Source organism: Gigantopelta aegis, unplaced genomic scaffold, assembly GCF_016097555.1.
Source record: "Gigantopelta aegis isolate Gae_Host unplaced genomic scaffold, Gae_host_genome ctg3740_pilon_pilon, whole genome shotgun sequence".
NCBI lineage: Eukaryota > Metazoa > Mollusca > Gastropoda > Neomphalida > Peltospiridae > Gigantopelta > Gigantopelta aegis.
In genome coordinates, this window is record NW_024533487.1 from 71,566 (window position 1) to 93,753 (window position 22,188).

Consider the following 22,188-nt stretch of genomic DNA (forward strand, 5'->3'; position numbering starts at 1 on the left):
GCACAGTGTTACATCTGTGATCAGTTTACCTAAACGAGACAAGTAGAGGGTAAGAGCACCAGAGCCCGTACCAGCCTCTACTACTGTTGCTCCGGCTCCAATATCATCATCCGATCATTATCCAAATGTCTTTGGGATATGTGGATTGTGGCCGAGCGGGACATTAAAAGAACGTATTCTTCTAAACTTGGACGTTGAATGTGTATCTTTGATCCAATATGAGTGGTGAAGTGATTGTATGGTGTCCCCCCCATGAATATTATCATGAGATAGCTCGCCTGTGTGTTTCTTAAGTTTTACCATTTTGTTCCAATTTTGAATATTTTTTTCTGCCTTTTTGATCGATAGCCAAAAGCTGTTCGCCGTACTGGAATGGGGGGTTGACTCGTAAGGAGGTTACATCGTACTATAGAAGGATGAGATTTTGTCGCCCAAGTTGTGAATACCCTTATCATAATGTTGACAGAATGTGTAGGGGACATATAATAACTGGACCTGAGCATTTTAATAACTAGTCTGCGCACGCCCTATTTGGATAGTGAAATTTTTATGGTTTGTTAACAACCTCCTTATATGGCCTGACAAAAGCCTCGCTCGTCTCAGTTTTCAGGTACAGTCATCCCGACGAAAGAAATAAATAAATACCTTGCTTCCTTACAAGGAAAGTAGTTTAGTGGTTGTGGCTTCCGGCAATACGTATAAAGGTGATGTTTCGGACTAAGCGAGCTCAGTCCCCGCGTACCTTAGCTTCTACCTCCAAACAACCTAACTCTTCTCCTTCAAAGAAGTTCCGATCTGCAGGTCAGTCGGCTGGTGCTTCTCAACAATCTTCAACATGCTTGGTGAAAGATTCAGCCCTTCTTCCCGAAACCCCCAGACTAACGAACCTAGCCCGTTCTCCCTCCCCCCGTACAACAAGACAGCAACTGCGACGACAGTAATGGACGAAAACGACCGCTCTAGCGTTAGTGACAACGACTCAGTGCATAGCCCACAGAGTCGAAATGAAGCCGCTTCCATTCATCCTTCTAGCGCTGATGATAAGCCTAAGCCTGCTCCAGGCAAGAAGACTCGCGGACGAGTCAAGATCGAGATGCAATACATCCAGAACAAACTCCGCCGATACACCACCTTCTCGAAGAGAAAATCTGGCATTATGAAGAAAGTAAGTTTGCAGACACTGCATAATTTCATGTTGTAGATGACAGTCTTCTGTTTAGTCCAGAACTGTTTATACAATATTTCTTTTTTTCTTTACAGGCATATGAACTGAGCACTTTAACTGGTACAAGTTATGCTTCTAGTAGCTTCTGAGACTGGGACATGTATACACTTTTGCCACTCCAAAACTCCAACCAATGATCACATCTGAAGCTGGCAAAAAAGCTCTTATTCAGACCTGTCTCCACACACCTGATCCACCACCCCAGGCATCTGAATATGACATCAGAATGTCCGCTACAGGCTATGAGGAGACCGAATTGGGATATGGTTTGAGTGATGAAGAAGCTTTCAAGGTATGTCAAGAATTTGATGATATCAATGTTGTTGTTGTCATAAGGAAGACTACATGTACACACATCTAATGCATTGTTTATGGCTTTCTCATCATAAGAATGATTTCCTGTTGTTAAGTCTGTTTTTTTTTTGTTTTCACAGAACAGTCTCGAAACCCACCAGCTCCCACATCAAGTACTAACATCTGGTTCAGTAGTAGTTCCACCTATGATGCAGATGCCTTTTGCTCCTGCTACTCTACCTGAGCAGCATCAACCTATCAATACTATTATGCATCCAGCATCTTACCAATGGCTGCCTCAAGTGGACCTACAATGTCTCCCCATACACACTCACCACCACCTAACTACTCACCAACAGCTCATGCTACCTCGCCAAGGAATTATCCCGGCAGTCCCACAACCATTCCTTATTCCCAGTCATCACATTTGCCACCTCAACATATGATTATGGAGAATTGACTGCTGGTGGAAGTCCATTAAGAAGAGTCCTGATGCCCTCATTATCTAGTCACACCATCACTTTGATAGGAGCCCAAGCCACAGTCCCATGACTACTGCTCACTTTCCAATGAGGACGCATTCACCTCCTCATCAAATCTATGCCCACTCTGGTGGTAGTCCTCTCAAATGACTAGCCATTCTCCAATGGGACATATGTAGAGAACTCTTTCTCTTTTAGTAAAATGAACTCTGTATAATATAACCTCTAGATCCAACAAGACTTTCAGAGTCACTTTATACTTTTCTCCTTGGCTATTTACTATCCAAACTCTTTTTATCTCTGTGCTCATTTCTCTTGTCTGGTTTTCTTGGTGTTTTGTTCTCGAGCTGGCTCGATCTGTGTGTTTGTCACTTGTCTGTCCGTCCGTGTATGTGACAAGCAGGACTTCAGGTATCTCTAACATCCATCCTTTGACTTGGACTTTACCCCTACGTCCCCCTCCCTCCTCCGCTGTATCTTCCTCGGTGGCTGGTCACGAGACATTTCCTCTTTTATCAAAAGGCAGCAGGACTGCCGACTCTTTTCTTTTTGTCCCATTGTAAAATCCCTTAATTAAAATAAAACCTTTTAAAAAATATAATAAATCTTTGATAATTCTTATGCAGTAATTATTATTCATTAGATTTTTAATACAATTCATAAGACCGCAGGAGTAGATAGTGTTGAGATTCATTAGTTATTTTAGTGAAAGTTGATATTTAATCTCCTGGTGTGTAATAGTATTCAAATTTGACATAAAAAGATTTGTAATTTGAAAAGGTACAATGTAGTTTCTGATATAATGAATCATTTAGAATGATAAGATTGTGGTGTTCTAATTATAAAAAATCATGTGTTCAATAATAATATATAATAATAATAATAATAATAATAATAATAATAATAATTAATGTATTATGTAAATATAGGACTACTAAATATTATCAGTGGAGATGAAAGTATTCATATAGAAAAGATCATAAGAATCTTTTTGAAATTTTCTACCATGTCCCAGTCAATGGCATTATAGTTATCATTAATTGTATGCCAAACAGGAGGAATGGAATAGGAATTAAATGAACTATAGGAACACCTAGAGAGAGAGAGAGAGAGAGAAAGAGAGAGAGAGAGAGAGAGAGAGAGAGAGAGAGAGCTAGAGAGAGAGAGAGAGAGAGTTATGAGTAATTCTTGAACTCAAGCCAAAACTATCTGTTAATTGTTAAAAAACACTTTAACCAATCAAATCTATTGTGACATCACAATGACATCATCGTTGTTTATGTGGTTGTTAAGAAACCTAAGGACTACATTTTACTGATACATAGCCAAGAGTCAAGATGATCGAATTGTTACTAGAGACATAAGTGCCGACTACTTCAAGAAAGCTCAGTTACAATATTGTGAAGTTTTAGAACAGTGTGGAATTTAGCGCTAAACCACATTTGTATTATCAGATGTTATCATTAACCTTAAAAGTGTAATTGTAGAGTTAATTTATAGTATAAAATTATACTACAATACACACTAGTAAGTGATGTATTGTAGTACAATACACACTAGTAAGTGATGTATTGTAGTACAATACACACTAGTAAGTGATGTATAACGTGTAAATGGTTGAAAACAGTGTATTTCGATAGGATTGTTGAGAAAGTAACTAATACAAAGATTATATGTAAAATTCAAAACCCATATTGTATCTCTTAAGGATATATATATCAAAAGATACTTTAAGGAAAATAAAACTCAGAGAGATTGTTTCTGGAAAAAGAAGAGATGTGTTATTTTGTGAAATATTCGCTAATTCTATAGTTTGTTTAAATGCATTAGTCAGGTAATTGTTTTTATCATCATTTTACTATATAAACCTGATAGTGTGGATTTTACTCCCACTCCTCCCACATCTCCTCCCACTCTTTCGTCCTATCATTACTCTTCCTTTGTAATCTCTACACATCATAAATGACTGATCAATATAACAAGTGGAAAAGTTAGAAATTTTGATGCTCCAATATGCTCCAACATTAGTAGCATCAATTACTGTACAAGTATTGTCATGCGGTATATCATATAAATACAAAAAAATCTGTGTGACTATAAGAATCTAATTCAGTTAATACCTAAATCAATACCATCAATACCAATCAATACCAATCAACATTTGTCAGGTGTAAAACAAAGTGATTATTAAAATTGTCACCAAAAAGCTTCAATGAAGTGATAATAATAGAGGAGTAACTATGTCTCCCAAATACATTAGATCAATTTGCCTTATTATAATAAACCCTTTAGTAATGTAATCATGAGTGAACCCCCTATAATAAATGTTTTATTGAGACAATCCAATATTTATTTAATAAATACAGACCTCTATTATAGAAAGGAATATGGTCATCCTGAACAAAGAGCCACGCATACTACGTTCAACAAAGTAGTTTCGTGAATGATGCACAAGTTGTCCTTCGTCTTTGATTTTTTCTTTTCTGTGAGAAAGAAAGAAACTTGAAATGTTAATCATTATGATTGTGTCAGCTCGATGTTAACAATATTCATGACGCTATCAATACAACGTGATCTTAATGATTTAGTAAAAAGGTCACTCTGAAGTCAGTTTTATATATGTATTATATAACAACAGACAGAGAGACAGAGTTATGTTAGAATGGGTACTACATTAACATTGGACAGATATGCACAGAACTGAACAGATATGATAGTTAATGATGACTGAAATGTAATAATTATCACAAATCAGAGGTGTCTATATATTTACAGAGGAAAATGCTTACATGGACAAGTTTACAAGTTTCTATTGCTACAACTGCTAACTAATTATTATTAACATTAGACTTTGACTCTACTATGTAAAGTGACTAGACTACTACTAACATACTGGATATATACAGCTGCTCTACAAGGAAATATTCAGTAACTACTATAAATCTATTTATAAGACATCAAAAGACAGTACAGAGAAGTTTATACTATAAGTGTTAATATATAATTTTTGAATTGAGTACAGATTGTACATGAACTAAACTGACATAGTAAGTATGATAGATCAAAGCTACAATATACATCTCTTGACATCCTTCACAGTGTACTTTACTCAGACAACATTCTGTGAGCTATTGTACTATCTCTATGACAATTCCCTCTTCAAGAACTAGAGGTGCATTTAGTGTAGGCATAATTAAGAACAGGAAATTGAAATAAGATTTTTTTATACACTATATCAAAAAAACAACTAGAACAATATTGATAAGGTTGGGGGACTTTTTTTAATGTAGTCATAACAATATACTGAAGTCAAGGTCACACCATTACACACTACAGAAAAATATTAATTAATAATCTAAACCATTTAATGTTAGTAATAAGGAATGGATACTGTCAATGAGATAACAATGTCTACTATTAATGTTGATAGTTGTTATTTGAACATAATGAATGCTGATTATGCTTTTTGATATAGCCAATAAGGATATTGATGGCAATAAGAAAAACTGACTGGGATATTCTTAAAGAAGCAACGCTCACAAACACCATATTTTGGTAAAATATATAAGTATAATACATATCACATAAGAGGTTTCCTAATAGTGTAATCGTGATTAATGCAGTCTATAACTCATCATGAAGCTGTAAAAATAAGTTAATATTATAAGTTATGACAGACTAACTGCCTTTAACTAGTATTGTATTGAAGCTAACTAACGTTTACTAATACACAACTGATCATGTGACTGTATTTCATATTTTTACATGATAAGAGTACATGTTGATGTAGTTTAGTACAAAGAAAACATTTAAATTGTATGTTTGCTTGTAAATAAAGTACATTTACTATGTACTCATGTATATCCCATATTCTGTCTATAAGAATATTAACTACTGTATTATTATAAATAGCTATGTACTAAAAGTATTAGCACATGGAAAAGTACAGTCCATGTTGACTAACTGATACAGGAAGATGACACTGTCAGGTTTGTGTATGCTAGAGTAACTGTCACATTCCCTTTCATGAGCTGAGCTATCAATACCATATAAGGTAAAAAGCAAAGAACACAATATTAGTATACATCTATTCATATATGTGTGCATGTTGAGGAAATTGCTATGATTATGAATATAGTTAGCACTCTTAGTTCCCATTCCAATTGTGTCAGGTTGTAGTAGGACAATTCATAGGCATCTATTGCTGTTATGCTTTCATACTTCATCTCCTTTATACAATAACAGACCAATGTCACATGATAACGTTGATGATGTGTAGATATGCATTAGTGCTGAATTGACGCAGTAACAGCATGTATTGATATGTGTTTTGACAATGTGGTATATAACCTATTATTGTGTTCCATTCCTGTGTCTAATTGATAGAGCTATAAATAGAATCTTAAACTTTTGAAAACATACTACTACAAATAGAATACAACAAAGGATCTGTTAGTAATCGATCATTATAATTTATTTAACTATCTGTCTATCCATGTTTATCTGTCTATCTATCATTCATCTATCTGTCTATCTATCATATATCTATCTGGTCTATCTATCAATATCTATCTGTCTATCTATCATTTATCTATCTGTCTATCTATCTATATCTATCTGTTTATCTATCATTTACGTATCTGTCTATCTATCATATATCTATCTGTCTATCTATCATAATCTATCTGTCTATCTATCATTTTACGTATCTGTCTATCTATCATAATCTATCTGTCTATCTATCATATATCTATCTGTCTATCTATCTATCATTCATATGCTTATTTGTTACACAGACAGACAAATGGTAGAGAGACAAATACATTTTTTTAATTCTCTAATTTCTATCCATTCAATTTTACTTTCATTTTGTCCATTACCACATTCATTAGTAACTTCCAATCTTTTTAAGACGCTTTCAAATAATTTTGAGCCAGATTCATACATGTCGAAAATTGAGGAAGAGAGATGTTGATCCAATCAGTCCAAGAGAACAAATGCTTCCCTATAAAATGTGAGTAACAAAGAGAAGTCAAGAACAACTTATTTTAATGAAGCAATACACAATATGTATATCATTTTCTGTAGCATAGACAAGACACAAAAGCCAAACCAGTAGCGTGCAGATGTCCCTCATAATATGATTATCCAACACACTCTTAAATATATTTAGTTAAGGAGTTTCTACTTCCAGAGGCATCCTCCCTGCTTGTGCTTTAACTAAATACTGTATAAATATTGTTCTTAGGATACTTGCTATTTTAGCAAAAAAACTATTAGATCATAAGATCACAGTTTTAAAAAATTAAGAAAATATTGTCAAATTGCTCGATTGGGCATCCAATCAATACAGTGAATAAAATAAAAGGTAACATACATTCACATTTATCAGATCAAAGTGATTGTAATATTAGCATTAATTTTTCACTTTTCATTAGTGTCTATTGTCACCTTTACAGTGAAAATTGATAACTGATAATTGGCATAATATATACTTTTTGCAGTGTAAGAATGAATCTCAAACAAAATAATATTAAATTCTATCCATTCCTCCACCCACTCAACCTATACACTCTCCTATATATGTAAGACACAAATCCAACAAACATTCAAAATTACATATTATGTTATGAGGTGAGACCTATTTGTTGTTCATGTGTAACACCACACACCCAAACAGTTAGTGAGGCTTCAATTATATTATTATTTATTGGCTAAAATATACTACACAATATATGAAGCACCATCATAGTACAGTGGGTATTTTTTTTCAAACTCTTACAATTAATAGTAAATAAAGGCGTTGTTGAGTAGGGTGGCAAAAATGGGGGGGGGAGGGGGGGGGTGTGGGGTGGATCACTATAAGTCCCAATAAAATATTATATTTCACTGAGTGAATAACAACCTGCAAATTTTTGAGGATATGTACTTATGTATAGATAGTTATAGTGGTTTGTTGTGGGTCACAAAGAGTAATGATAAATGAAGTTAAAGGGCGTTGCTTCAACATGTTATGAGTTTAATATATATTATTTAGCAATTTATAGATGTTCATAGTCCCAAGATTACCTATCACGTTGTACGATATCATAAATCTGTACTGTGATTATTGTATATACAGAATTAGAATTCTAGCAAAAGCAAGTTGCCTTTTCTTTAAATTATAATTCAATTTACTTAATGAGATTTTATTTTACTCAAAATATCATCAGTGTGCTTCAACAAAATCAGATGCTCATGTGACTCACACATGACACTTACTATAGCTTCAATACCAGTCCTTTCCTTGTACTGTGTATAGGACTATCTTGTCGGCTCATTAACTCAGCTAAATGACGGGAGCCATAGAGAGAATCCTCACTTGTCCATTCAACAAATGCCTCTTCTCCGTCAAGAAAATAACTTGAAGACTGTGTTCTTGAAGCTAGATAAATAACATCACAATGATGTCATAATTACAATATTGCATTTATTGACAAAATTATGACTTCGTGCTTTTTGCAACTGATTCAATAAATGCGAAAGTATTAATTAGAATTCTTTTATATGTAAGTGACGTTTGTAAGTTTCAGTCTAAACAATGCGTCCTCTGTCTGTTGTTAATTGATTGCAGAAACTAAGTAATTTTTAGTAAAAACACCTTTATATGTTTTAAAGTAATTATAGGATGTATAGGGGGGATGGAATAACTATTAACACTAAATAATGATGTCATAATTGTATTTCCTATTGATGTCCACCATAGAATACTTGTCTAATATATCACTAAAATCTGTTACTATAATAAAATCAAATCAGTGGTGTTACTATATATTTAGATTTGTAAGGTGTAGAAATCTGTAATATATTGTTACAGTGTTTACTATAAATTAGAGTTGTGGATTTACTATATTTACATTTGTAAGTTGTGCGGTCTGTAATATATAACTGCTAAAGGTCTGTTACTATAAATAAAATCATGTATTATATAAAATAATTTAGGGATTTGAGGGTTGTTAGAATCTTGTTTGATGATGTAATGTCATCCAACTTGGTGGGTGTTTACATATATAAAACGTTTAACAAACTATTGTTTTGAAGACAACCACACCCTATGACTCATTAGAATATGCATGATAACAAGTCATACAATTAGAATTACATGCCTAATTAACTAGTTCTAGAATGAAGTAATAATTACTTAATATTTGCTATTTTGTCCCCACTTAAAATCATTGGTATTCATACATTATAAACTATAACATTAACTAGACTCCAACCCTTTATTTAACTTACATCACGATTTTGCCCTAGTTTTTCATCCAATGTAAGTATTAGAATCTAAAATTATTCCAACAGGTACAGCAAGAGTCCCTGAGTGCTGCTCTACAAACTTTCGGGCCATTACTAAAGTACTTGGAGTCGTAGTTGTGCTGACCTAATACAAGTCTTTGACTTTTTATGAGCGGATCTAATGTAGCAATATATAGAAATGTAAATGTCTTATCACCAGCAATGGTTTTTATCAATAAATCGGTATCTAGTGGTGATATCCCAGTAAGTTTTATTAAAAGGTTGATTATTGAGAGATGCATAATGAGGTACTATGGAGGCTACGAGTGAGAGAGAAGAGAGAGAAGACGAGCAGAGAGAGGAGAGGATGAGAGGAGAGAGAGAGAGAGAGAGATGGAGGAGTGAGAGAGACACGATCGAGCGATGAGGAGAGAGAGAGAGAGAGACGGGAGAGAGGCTATGGAGAGGACAGAGTAAATTACAGTTACTGGTAGGAAAACAATGAATATATAATTACAATTACAGTGATATATATACTAGTTTACACACTACACTTATGGCTGGCTAAGTTCAAGTGGAAGGATACTTCGTTGTTTGCCCCCCAAAGAAAGCTAAGCTCACAAAAGCAAGACTTCTTCCAAACTCCTTATCCACTTACGGCAACCCAGCTTTTTGCCTTTTTGTTTGTTTTTGTGATATAAATATCATAGACGGCTTCTCTCTAATGTCTTGATTCATAATAAAAATGTCTTTTATAAACTTAGAAAATTTAAATATATATATAAAAAAATTGGTTGGCTATGGTAACAATCAATAATAACAATGATTCAATGATAACTATTACCATCAATAAGATGAGAAGAAAAGTAATTAGTACAATTTCTTTATGAATACAATAACATTTGCCCATTTAATTCACATGAATTAATAGCTGAATGGTGTTACCAATAATGGTACCTGTAGGGTTTATAATCATATTCATTTATTATCATTCATCATCAATTAAATACATTGTATTTCCATAAATAAAATTAATCTTTCATTAGATTTATGATTCTATGAAATTAAATAGAGGGTTGTGGTCACTTATCGCCCCCGCGTAAACGCATAAAATAAAGTGACATTCTTTTCAAAGATTTCATTGTTGTCTGACTGCTATTATTTAAGAGTGTGTTGTTGTCCTTGTAATATTAAAAGGTGTCATGGCCAAGACATGCTCAAAACAACGCGTTGATAAACATGAAAACATGTTTTTACTAGATTTGCTACCATGACAATGAGTTAAATCTTTAAAGAAAAAGCTTTTCTAAATTTGGCAGTTTATAGTATTACCTAAAGAGATTCGAAAGCAAAAACGATCCGGGATTTATCTGCCAAATAGTCTAACTTATGAATATTAGGACTTGGTATGGTAGGAAGATGATTGGGATGGGATCAAAAATTTTGTGCTCTTTTAAAACTGTATTAATGAATGTTGTGTAATCAATTAGAGTACTCTCCTTTGGATGATTTTAAAAGGGTCATTAAAAAAAACCTTTAGCCCATCTGGTTCTATGATATTATATATATTAGCGCAAGAAATTCAAAGTCACTTAATGAAGTGGGTTTGACTCGAATAATACTTCTACTTCTTATGTATAAGTCTGTGCTACAACTATTGGTATGTAATATTGAATTGGTTATCAGTTACATAGTTCAACACTTTACTATTTTTAGCTCTAAAAACTGACATCAGTTTTTTATATTAAGTACATTTATGTTTTCCACAAATAAATGGGTAATTTAATTAACTACAGATTATTTTAACAGGTAGCCTCATTAGATGGAAAGAGATTATAATTAATATAGATTAGAATTAATTTCATATTGCGACAATAAAATGAAAATATACTTTAAGCTTAATTTGTTTACTTTTATTTATATACTCAGAGGTTAAGACACGTACAAAAGTTTTTTCAAAAATAGATGTCACTATTGCATGATAGTTTTACAAAGTAAATGCTTGTAGTATAAACATAGCTCATATATTAGTTATTGTAAACATAGCCTCATTATATTAGTTATTGTAACATGCTCAGCTATGTGTGGAAAAAGGAATTAATAACAATCCCTAACAAGTTTCAAAGCAGACAATCACTGATGTGTATTTAAACATTTTCAAATTTGAGGATATTGACACGCAACTCTATCTACATTGGATACTCAACTAGTTTCTGGTAACAGACAAGCTGAGATATAAATAATGTTTGTCACATATATTATCTTTGTGTATCTATATTCACAGACATTAATGCGACAAGCTAATGAAGTTTGATGTACATGTAAATTTGGTTAAGAAATGATCTTTTATTTTTGTAACAAAAGTCAAAATTGAATCTCTCTCTCTCTCTCTCTCTCTCTCTCAGCATGTACTAACCCCGTTTCACTTCAGCTGTTCAGGGGTATCTAGGGGGACTCGGTACTTTTAGAATGTTTGGTATTTCAGAGGTTTTAATATTGTCAACATTACCACATTGAGCTATAGTTCGGAAAGCACGTCTACTTGTAAGGGTATTAAACGATGCTAGAAAAAATAATAACCTTCCATTATATTAATAAATATAAAATTCCTTTCACTTTATTGTACACTACACCAAAATCATATCATTTCAGTTAATACAATAATAATTCATTTATGGCTTGGTAGCTAATTACACAGGTAGGTAGTTATGTGTACATCAATGATATAATGCTATTATATGACATATTGTTAAAACCAGATACCTTGAAAGTGACACTTAATGTTAGCTTTGAATAACTGTAAACCAACATGTCAGTTTGTATGTACTGTATTGTAAACCATATTTATTTTTATAATAGCAATGGAATTATATTCTTATTAAATTAATCTTTAGTATTTTATTATCTTTAAAATTATCAGATACGTTATTAGTAGTGTTATTAATTTTCTCTTTGGAATTTTGGCTTAATGGAGTACAACGCCAAATTCTATTATATTCAAATGGGTTTATAGTTATATTAATTTTTTGATGGTTGCTAACTGCATTGAACAAGACCATTGTTAATGTTATTATGGAAAATTATTAGTACAAGATTTACAGTCTAGAATTATTTTCTCATTTATTTGGTCATATCCATTTAGTCTCTTGGTTTCTTCTTCAAAATATAAAATTATTTGTTTTCGATGACAATATTATCAATTGTGTTAGACTTGACATTGAAATATCCATAACCATGTTCAAATATGGTACTAATTACATGTAAATATTAATGTTACCATAGATACCTAATTATTCCATAATACCAGACAATGTACTTTGTCTAATGACAACAATCCATACAGGATATAATGACAGCTGCATAGTCCTCTCCTGAGACCTAAATGCCTACAGACAAGGTGTAGCAATGATCTCAGCAGCTGAGATGCTGTTCAGGTGTTTAGAGGGAGCAGTGATGTAGTTTAAATGACAAAAAAATTATTTTATTAAAAATCTCAATAAAACTATTTCAATCTCTTTAACGCCCCTCTTTACTAATAAACTCACTTACTGTCGTTCGTTGACGAGAGTTTCGAGAACGTAATACAACTGTAGGATATAGATGATTTTCAAAGCCTCCCAAGAAAGCCTCATGTTCTAATTTTGGTGGAGAACAGTAATGACGCATTACCAGTTCAGCCAGTTAGTTTTACTTGCCCAATATTTTTGGTGCGCGCAGATAGTGGGGGTTGTACATAAAACAGAGACGACTCCTGTCTCTCCTCCCCACAAACCCACAATCCAACAATGACCCTCTAGAAGTGTGTCAAGTTCTGACGATAGATTGGCCCTTTCTAGATTTGATTCTCAGAGGCCCCAAGCCGTGCTGGAAAACAGATGAAGAAGAGAAACAGAAGCAAGAAAAAAGGCTTGAAACATTATCTAACGCCTTTAAAAAACTATTATAGGAATGGTAGGCGAAGATGTAGAGAGAGAAGGTTTAAAAAAAAAACACCTTTAAGAGCTGCAAGAGCGTTATGTTATTTCACAAAAGGCTACGAGGGGACTATAGAAAGTGAGTTGAATTGTAAAACACACAAAACAAAACAGCTTCAGCCACACCCTCAATTAAAGTGGAGCCAGGCACTTTTGGCTGGAAATGATTGCAAGAATGGAACTGATTATTTAACCCTTTTGTGGCTAAACCCTTGTTGGTATTTGTTGGCAAAAAATGCTCACGTATGACTCTAAAGTGGTTTGTTGGGGCTGTAAAGTGGTTATGTTAGCTTTGAAATCCCTTGATCTTGCCTCTCAGCACTTTGTTGTATACTGAGTAAATAAGGCAATAGTTGTAGGAAAGGAGGCACAGGTGATATTATAGTAGGTATAAGCAAACTGTAAGAGAATAGTACAGGTCAAAGTTCATATGAAAGACACTGCTTTGTTTAAGAAATTATTTTTTGAGAATGTTGGGTTGACTGTGGTCTTGTAATTTAGAGGGTGTTTTTCTATAAGAAGGTGACATTTTCAGAATTAAATTTTGCATTTACTAAATCAAAAGGGTTAAGTTAAGAGAATCAAGCTTCAGCCACACCCTTAATTAAGGTGGAGCTTCTTTTATTGATTGTAGGCACTGAAAATAGTGACTCAGTTGACTCTACTTGATGTATTCATAGCAACTTAAATTACATACAACTTAACCACACCTACAGCTTGTGACTTTATTATATAATAATCATAACGTTTCCATAAGTAGAAAGCAAAACTATTAGTAGTCAGCTATAAATACCATTGCTTACTTAAATTAATATGCCCATGTAAATTTATGACTTATTTTTATTATACTTAATACACTGTAAAAATTATGAATACTTAACCCTTTTATAGGTGCGGTGTGTGGTGGTGTATTTAAGGAAGATCATGATGAGATGGTATTAGTCAGAGGGTATCGAGTTGTACTCTCTATGTGGAAATCATCTTGTACTTTCTATGGCAAGTATCTGTTGGGTATCTACCAAAAGGAAAAAGTACTAGGGCTCAGTAAAATTGCACGGTAAGAAGGCAACATAGCCAGAAACTAAGCTAAGTTTATAAGCTAACATAGCTAAATGAAATAATAGCATGTGAATCTATTAGACTAGACACAACAAGGTAGACACAACAAGGTTTGGGAAAACAACACTTACATGTATTATGGGAAAGATTTTGGATAAATATATAAATACATTTAGCTAAGTTAAGCTAACATAGCTAAGTTATGTGTCCTTTATAGAATGTATTTGATCTTTTTATTATTTTGATTTTTTGCTTTCTATTATAGAATTGTTGAAATATATAGTAGACGACTTCAATTACAAGAAAAGGCTGACAAAGCAAATAGCAGAGGCTATCATTGAAGCCATTAACCCTAGTTGGTGTGGGTGTTGTTGTCGAAGCAACGTAGTAAAGAGAGAGAAGAGAGAGGGAGAATTATATTACTTTTTTCCTTCTCTATATACAGTCATATGTGTATGACAATGAGAGGTGTTAGTAAGACATCAAGTAAAAAAGTGACTAGTTCTATGTTGGGAGTGTTCAGAGATGATCCCAAAACAAGAGAGGAATTCTTGGCACTTACTGGTCACACAGCACGTTGACAGAGTGGAATATAATTTTTGTTGGAAACAAACCTATTGATGTAATATTAAGTGTTTGAATTATTAGTATGTTGCCATAGATACAAGTACATAGTAGCTAGTGTAAGATAATGTAGCTAGCTTCTCTGATCAACTTTTGTTTTACTTCTTGGCTGGTAGGAAAGCAAGCCATTTTTAAAAAGATTATAATCAAATATTTCTATACATGTACGTTCTGTTCATGGACGTTGGTACTGCCATTGACTGTGTAATGAAGTATGTTAGATTATATTCAATACTTCTATACATGTACATCTAGCTGTTCATGGACGTTGGTACTGCCATTGACTGTGTAATGAAGTATGTTAGATTATATTCAATACTTCTATACATGTACATCTATCTGTTCATGGACGTTGGTACTGCCATTGACTGTGTAATGAAGTATGTTAGATTATATTCATACTTCTATACATGTACATCTATCTGTTCATGGACGTGGTACTGCCATTGACTGTGTAATGAAGTATGTTAGATTATATTCAATACTTCTATACATGTACATCTATCTGTTCATGGACGTTGGTACTGCCATTGACTGTATAATGAAGTATGTTAGATTATATTCAATATTTCTATACATGTACATCTAGCTGTTCATGGACGTTTGGTACTGCCATTGACTGTGTAATGAAGTATGTTAGATTGTATTCAATACTTCTACACATGTACATCTAGCTGTTCATGGACGTTGGTACTGCCATTGACTGTATAATGAAGTATGTTAGATTATATTCAATATTTCTATACATGTACATCTAGTGTTCATGGACGTTGGTACTGCAGTGACTGTGTAATGAATTATATTTTATTCAAACCATATAGCATCCATTGCATTGCACCAAACCAAAAAAAAATTATAATAAATTTTAAACAGTTGAGAGAAATTAAATGGAAATTGCTTTAAAAATTGAGTTTATCAGAAAAAAATTAAGAGATTTTTAATAATTACTATAATAATTATTAGAACATCAATCATCAGTCAATGATAAATGATGCAATGATTACATAATATATATTCTCACACACAAGACACATCACATGCAGGTCACATGAACTTGTAGAACACATACACACATATATATATATATACACACACACAACACACACACACACATATATATGGATAAGTGGAACATAGGATAATGACCAGATGACATCGATGTGGTTAAAATACTTGATGATGGTTGAATGGTTAGATGAAGAGAAGGAATATATCAGTGAGAGAAAGAGGAAAAGGAAAAAACAAGAGAGAATTCATACATTTGTAAAATGACTATTTTTACAGTTGATTAGTAAAATATGAACACAGAAATCAGAGTCTGGGTATGGAAATTTGAGAATCAGACTTGACAGAGAACATAAATACACAAAGAGGAGTATAGCACGGAACCAGCCGGTTTTGGAAGAGAACATTTAGTGAAATCACTATTCATCAGATCAAGGTAAATCAATTCTATTGGGAACTTGCGAAAAAAAATGTACTTCATGATGCATCCCAACATAACAATAATGTCTGACTAATTGAGAGTTCTATTTACAATGCAATTTTTTTACACAAATGTAATCCATTATTTGATGGAGCATCGTTTGTCTTGGGTGGGTAATATCACTGTGAAGTCTTTGGGTGTACTGAAGTAGAATGTAGTGTTATTTTTATTGTAGTATCCTGCCATAAAACTGGAAGGTAACAAACATGCTTTCTTTTTTTTTTTTTTTTACATGTTTTTGATGCTTTTCTATTGTGTTTTTTTAAAAATGAGTATTGTTAGTGAAATGCATTTTATAAATCGCTCTGATCTAGAAGAGAGAGAGAGAGAGAGGAGAGAGATTGAGAGAGAGAGAGGAGGAGAGAGATTCGAGAGAGAGGAGAGAGAGAGAGAGAAAGAGAATAATATCTTTGTCTCCTTCAATAAGTTTTAGTTAGTTCTATTGTACTTGGTGTATCCTATAAAACATGTCTATCATGTACCACAAGATCAAAGCTATAGACAACACATTGCTAAATAGTTCATATGTTGTACAAGTGAGATAAAAATATGACTTTCATACCTCCAGAGCATGTTCAGTTACACTTTTACACAGTTCATCCATGTGTGTCTCGCTGACCTCCATAGGAGAAGGGATTGTCATATTGACATAACGATGAGCACGTAGAACAGCTGGAATAGGAATTGGTGGTTGTTTCATTGAGGGACCAGTGTTGCTACGACTACGAGGAGGAGGATAGTAGGGCGGAGGAGGTAAGGGCTAAAAAAAAAGTATTTTTAATTGGTGATAATTGCATTGATGGTGTCTAGATTCTTAAATGAGTCAGTACTAACCACATCAAGGGCCTATCTTATTACCTGATGTAATTGACGGGGGTTAGCCTTTGGAAGAGTACTATATGATCTCGGGAGAACCAATGATACTGGTAGGTACTTTAGGTCCCATGGTATAATACGAAACATTGCTACGACGACCATTTCTCTTGTCTGGATAGGGAATTTTAGGTTGAGGAGGATTACCAGCTATTGTGAAGGCATTGGGCCACCTAATGGATATAAACAGTTTAACATTGATACCAACCAAATAGAGAACATGAAATAATAAAAGAATGGATGAATGAATAATGCTAATGGATGCATGCAAACAAGATGACAGACAAGATGAAGGACATATAAACATGATGAATGGACATATAAACAAGATGAATGGACATATAAACATGATGAATGGGACATATAAGCAAGATGAATGGACATATAAACAAGATGAATGGACATATAAGCATGATGAATGGACATATAAACAAGATGGGCACAAAAAGCGGAATAGACAATAAATGAGATAAATGGACGATTTACGTTGTAGTACATAGAAGCCAAATGGATGCATATTGCAAAACCCACATGAAAAATATGAAGACAAAATATTATGAACACAATGTGGTTAACAGTAATGCTATATAAGGTAGTCAGTTTTATGGGTGTAGATCATGTTAAATAATACCAATAAAGTTGAGGTGACTACAAGATATCAGGTAACATGTAAATACATGAGAGCGATATTAAGTACATATCGGTGTGCTCATTGGTTGCTGTCATAGTCTAGTATGTTAGCTTTATGTTATGTATTGTTACTGACCCTCTGTTTCGAGGTGATTTCTTTGGAGAGATGACCCTCAATGTTTGTTGACATTGCTGCTTCCAATCAAAGAATAGTTTCTTGTGACTTACTTTAAATGCCTACAGAAAAGAGCAGTCATCGTAATCATAAGTACTGATGTTTACTAGTCTAGAACTTACTAATGTAGCTATCTTGGGGGGTCACTGTGGTAATTACTGATGTTTACTAGTCTAGAACTTACTAATGGTAGCTATCTTAGGTCACTGTGGTAAATACTGATGTTTACTAGTATAGAGCTTATTAATGGTAGGTCACTGTGGTAAGTATGATGTTCACTAGTATAGAGCTTATTAATGGTAGCTATCCGGTCACTGTGGTAAGTACTGATGTTTACTAGTATAGAGTCTTACTAATGGTAGCTATCCTAGATCACTATGGGAAGTACTGATGTTCACTAGTTCAGAGAGTAATAATGATAGCTAGGTCACCATGGTGAGTACCAACATTTACTAGTATAGAGCTTACTAATGGTTGTTACAATTCAATGACAGTGAGTCATATCAAACAATAAATCTGTTCTGAAAACCAGAAAATTTCAGACTCAAATAGAAACCTACATATTATAAACTGACCACAAAGTCATATCAACATACATTCCAATATGAAATGAAAGAGTTGTATCATTGGCATACACATTACTGTTTATGATCATAACACATTCCATCTGATGACAATTAACCTCTCATAATAAAGGACAATATCTTAAATATAACACCTTTATATTCATGACATATGACCAGTGTTATTAACCATGACATTGACAACAACAGTCAGTACTTAACTTTTTGCAGTACAAGTTTATTTAAAGAGGCCTATTATAAATTGTGCTGAATAGTAGATATAGAATAGATAAGACAAGACAGTTAATTGCTATATTAAAAAGCCAATATTTGTACTAATCCTATCCTGTCTTGTGTCATATTATAATAATTGATTACTAACTACATCAGTTAAAATTGTTATCTAGCATCCATACGTAATAAAGAAGCAACAATAGTGTAGTTTGCACCATCAAGTAATTATAATATATGTGCTGTAATTGCTTCCATTATAAGACAGGCAAGTGTCTATTAGGCCATAACTGTTCAAGGAGGGGTCAGTTGTAGTGGACACAATGTCTGCTTTTTTCCTAGTGTTCAGTTAGCATTGAGAGGAGTGCGTGTGAATGGTATGTACAAAAACTATGCAATAGTTATAAAGGTATTTTTATTGAGGCCACTGTCCACACTAATAAACAATTCCAAGTTTTAGGTGGGGCAGTGTGATATGACAATAGTGTTTGTTAGTAATGTGAACTGTATATATATATATTAATACCTAATGTTTACACAATTACTTAATGGTAATGTACATTAAAAATTGAGTACATACATTTACATGTGCTTATAAAAACAGGTATACATTACAAATGACGTGTGTACAATTGGCAAGCTTGACCAAAAGTAGCAAAAATACCCAGTACATGTTTTCAATAAAATAGCTACCAGTATATCAGCAGATTAGTCTTAAGCTGTTGAATGCCAATGGATAGTTTTGTCTACCTTTTTATATAAACTCTAACACTTACCTCATGGCACATGGCATTGTCTAATAATTTGATGTAAGATGTCAAGTTCTCTTCATTGTTTCTGTATGCATCATTAATTGACTGAAAACTATAGGATTGATATAAAGTCATGGATGGATGGATGGATGAAGAATAGATGGATCCATAGTTAAAATGGATCTATAGTCAAGTCAAAATAGAATGGGATGCATTTATTATAATCAAAACAATGGATATATAGCTGAAACAATGGACTAAAACAATGGATATATAGCTGAAACAATGGATATATAGCTGAAAACAATGTGTCCTCAATATTAATTGTAGTTTGGGACTAATATTAATGTAGAACATATGTGAATATAATGAGAACTCCTACCTTTCCAATAGTACGAGTAATCAAAGATGGCAGATCTTCTTGAGGAAAAATCCTTTGCTAAGAGATCATCAATTGATGACGCTGATGATGAACGATGAAGACGAGGTGAAGAAGGAGGAGTGGAACATGAACTTCCTCCACTACTGCCACCATCTTGAGTGGCAGGAACATGTTGGGGCGAGTCTTCTTGACTGGAGGAAAGAAGAGTCACCTACTAAGAGAGAGAGAGAGAGAGGAAGAGGGGGAGGAGGGAGTTAAGTCATTATTTATAATAAACCAAGGTTTCCATCAATACCTGGTGTTGATGAGACTGTTTACTACTATCCTTATCTTCACGGAAGTGTTAGCTGTATGGTAGAAGTAGGAGGTGAGGGTTCATCACTTAGAAGTGGGTATGGTTTAATAGGAGTGACTAATACTTGTTTTAACCGGTCAATACATGAGAGGAGTTCACCAGGCTTTCACATCCTGAGATAAGGGAGAAGGGAAGAAGAGAGAGAGAGAAAGCGAGAGAGAGATAGAGAGAGAGAGAGAACAATGATTGTTCTTGTCATCCTAAAGACATGTGTTCCAATATTGTACATGTACATGTACATACATGTATACAATTTACTCCAATATCAGTTTTATTTTATAGTACATCACTATAGACCAAACAAGACCAGCTGTACTGTGTGGTTATTAGAGAAGCTCTAGATGACCAGTATGTGACCTCCCCTGGTGTTAAATGGGAGGAGACTCATTAAAGCCATGACCTTTTTTCATTACCAGCTGCATATATGTAATGTTAGCACCCAAATGTCAGGGTTATGATTACAAGACCCTCCCTCACATGTTGTGCTCACTGCTCCATTTCGGCTAGCAAATCTGGTCGTTTGTGAAGTTTTTTGATGTCTAAGTATAATTTTGTTTTCTAGCTCCTTTAGTAACATTCTATGAGAATGGAAAATAAAATAAACAAACTGCAAGATATCTCCCATGGAAAACATGTCAGAAACAAAATTTCATCCATGGAATATTTTATTTAGTGTGTAAGTGTTCTAAAGAAACCAAAACAATACAAGACTGAGGAAACAAGGTTTCTTTAGACACTTCAAAACACTAAAAATATTCATAAGGAGATAACTGGGATGGTTTCCATGGAGACAAACTGTCCGTGACAACAACCCCCAAAGTGGTTATTGAAGGTATAGTCTATATATAATGCAATAGCGATCAGTAAATTCTCTAATGCTTATGGGCCATAAAAGGCAAGTAGCTATATAATTTAATTGTGTCATAAATGGATTATAATGAAATCATATACTAAAAGTGTTCTGCATCAACAACGAGTAGCAATGCTTCTTTCATTACAGTCATATTATAATAGTAGATTAATAATAAAAAAACATAATAGAATAGAATATGTATGTATCGTGGATCTAGTCCCCAATTACAATAATACACAAAGGCCCTGTAATTGTTATTGAACTAAACTATATATGCAGTGATAATGTTACTTTTAACGTTTAAAAGGTTTATCAATTCATAGTTAACAATATTTACATACAGCTGTGATGTTACTTTTAATGTTTAAAAGTTTATCAATTCATATTTAACAATATTACATACAGCTTCTGCTAAATAGCCAAATTCAATACCATTTTAAAACAATGCCCTCCAAGTAATGTAAATATCGAGTCTGTATTCTTGAACATCCTCCAAACCATAACCACTAAACTTACATAACAAGTTCTTAAAACAAGTTCTCAACAACAAACTAATAAACTAGAGTAAATAATGCATTTACATCACTCATATACCATTACTACTCCAGTACTACTACTATAAACTATACAGGCTTTTGTTACTCCTCTGCTAGATGAGTGGGTAGTTTGTGGTCTCTGTAATAATATCTGTACAAATTTGGGGTCAGTGATCAGGTGTGGTAAGTGGAAACTCTTACTAGGCTAAGATTAGGATAGCAGCTTTGACTACTGAAGACTTACAGACAAGACTATTATAACAAGATATTGGACTGTGTACATAACCCTAGAAGTTATTTAGAGTACAGTAATATTACCTTATATTAACATATCAGCTAATAGTCTTATGACGTTGTAACATCTTAACTTTCACATTGTATGATTTGTTTACAAAATCCTTTTTTAATTTCAGACAACATAG

General features: G+C 33.5%; 1 protein-coding gene across 1 annotated transcript; it reads left to right on the forward strand.

The window, feature by feature from the left end:
• Positions 1 to 835: 835 nt before the first annotated feature.
• On the forward strand, positions 836 to 14,887 carry LOC121392398 (GTP cyclohydrolase 1-like). The gene is given in 9 exon segments (XM_041523625.1): positions 836 to 1,165; positions 1,398 to 1,517; positions 5,477 to 5,556; positions 13,220 to 13,326; positions 14,139 to 14,304; positions 14,572 to 14,611; positions 14,613 to 14,663; positions 14,665 to 14,690; positions 14,752 to 14,887. Coding segments are annotated over 9 exon segments (1,056 nt in total).
• The last annotated feature ends 7,301 nt before the right edge of the window (positions 14,888 to 22,188 follow it).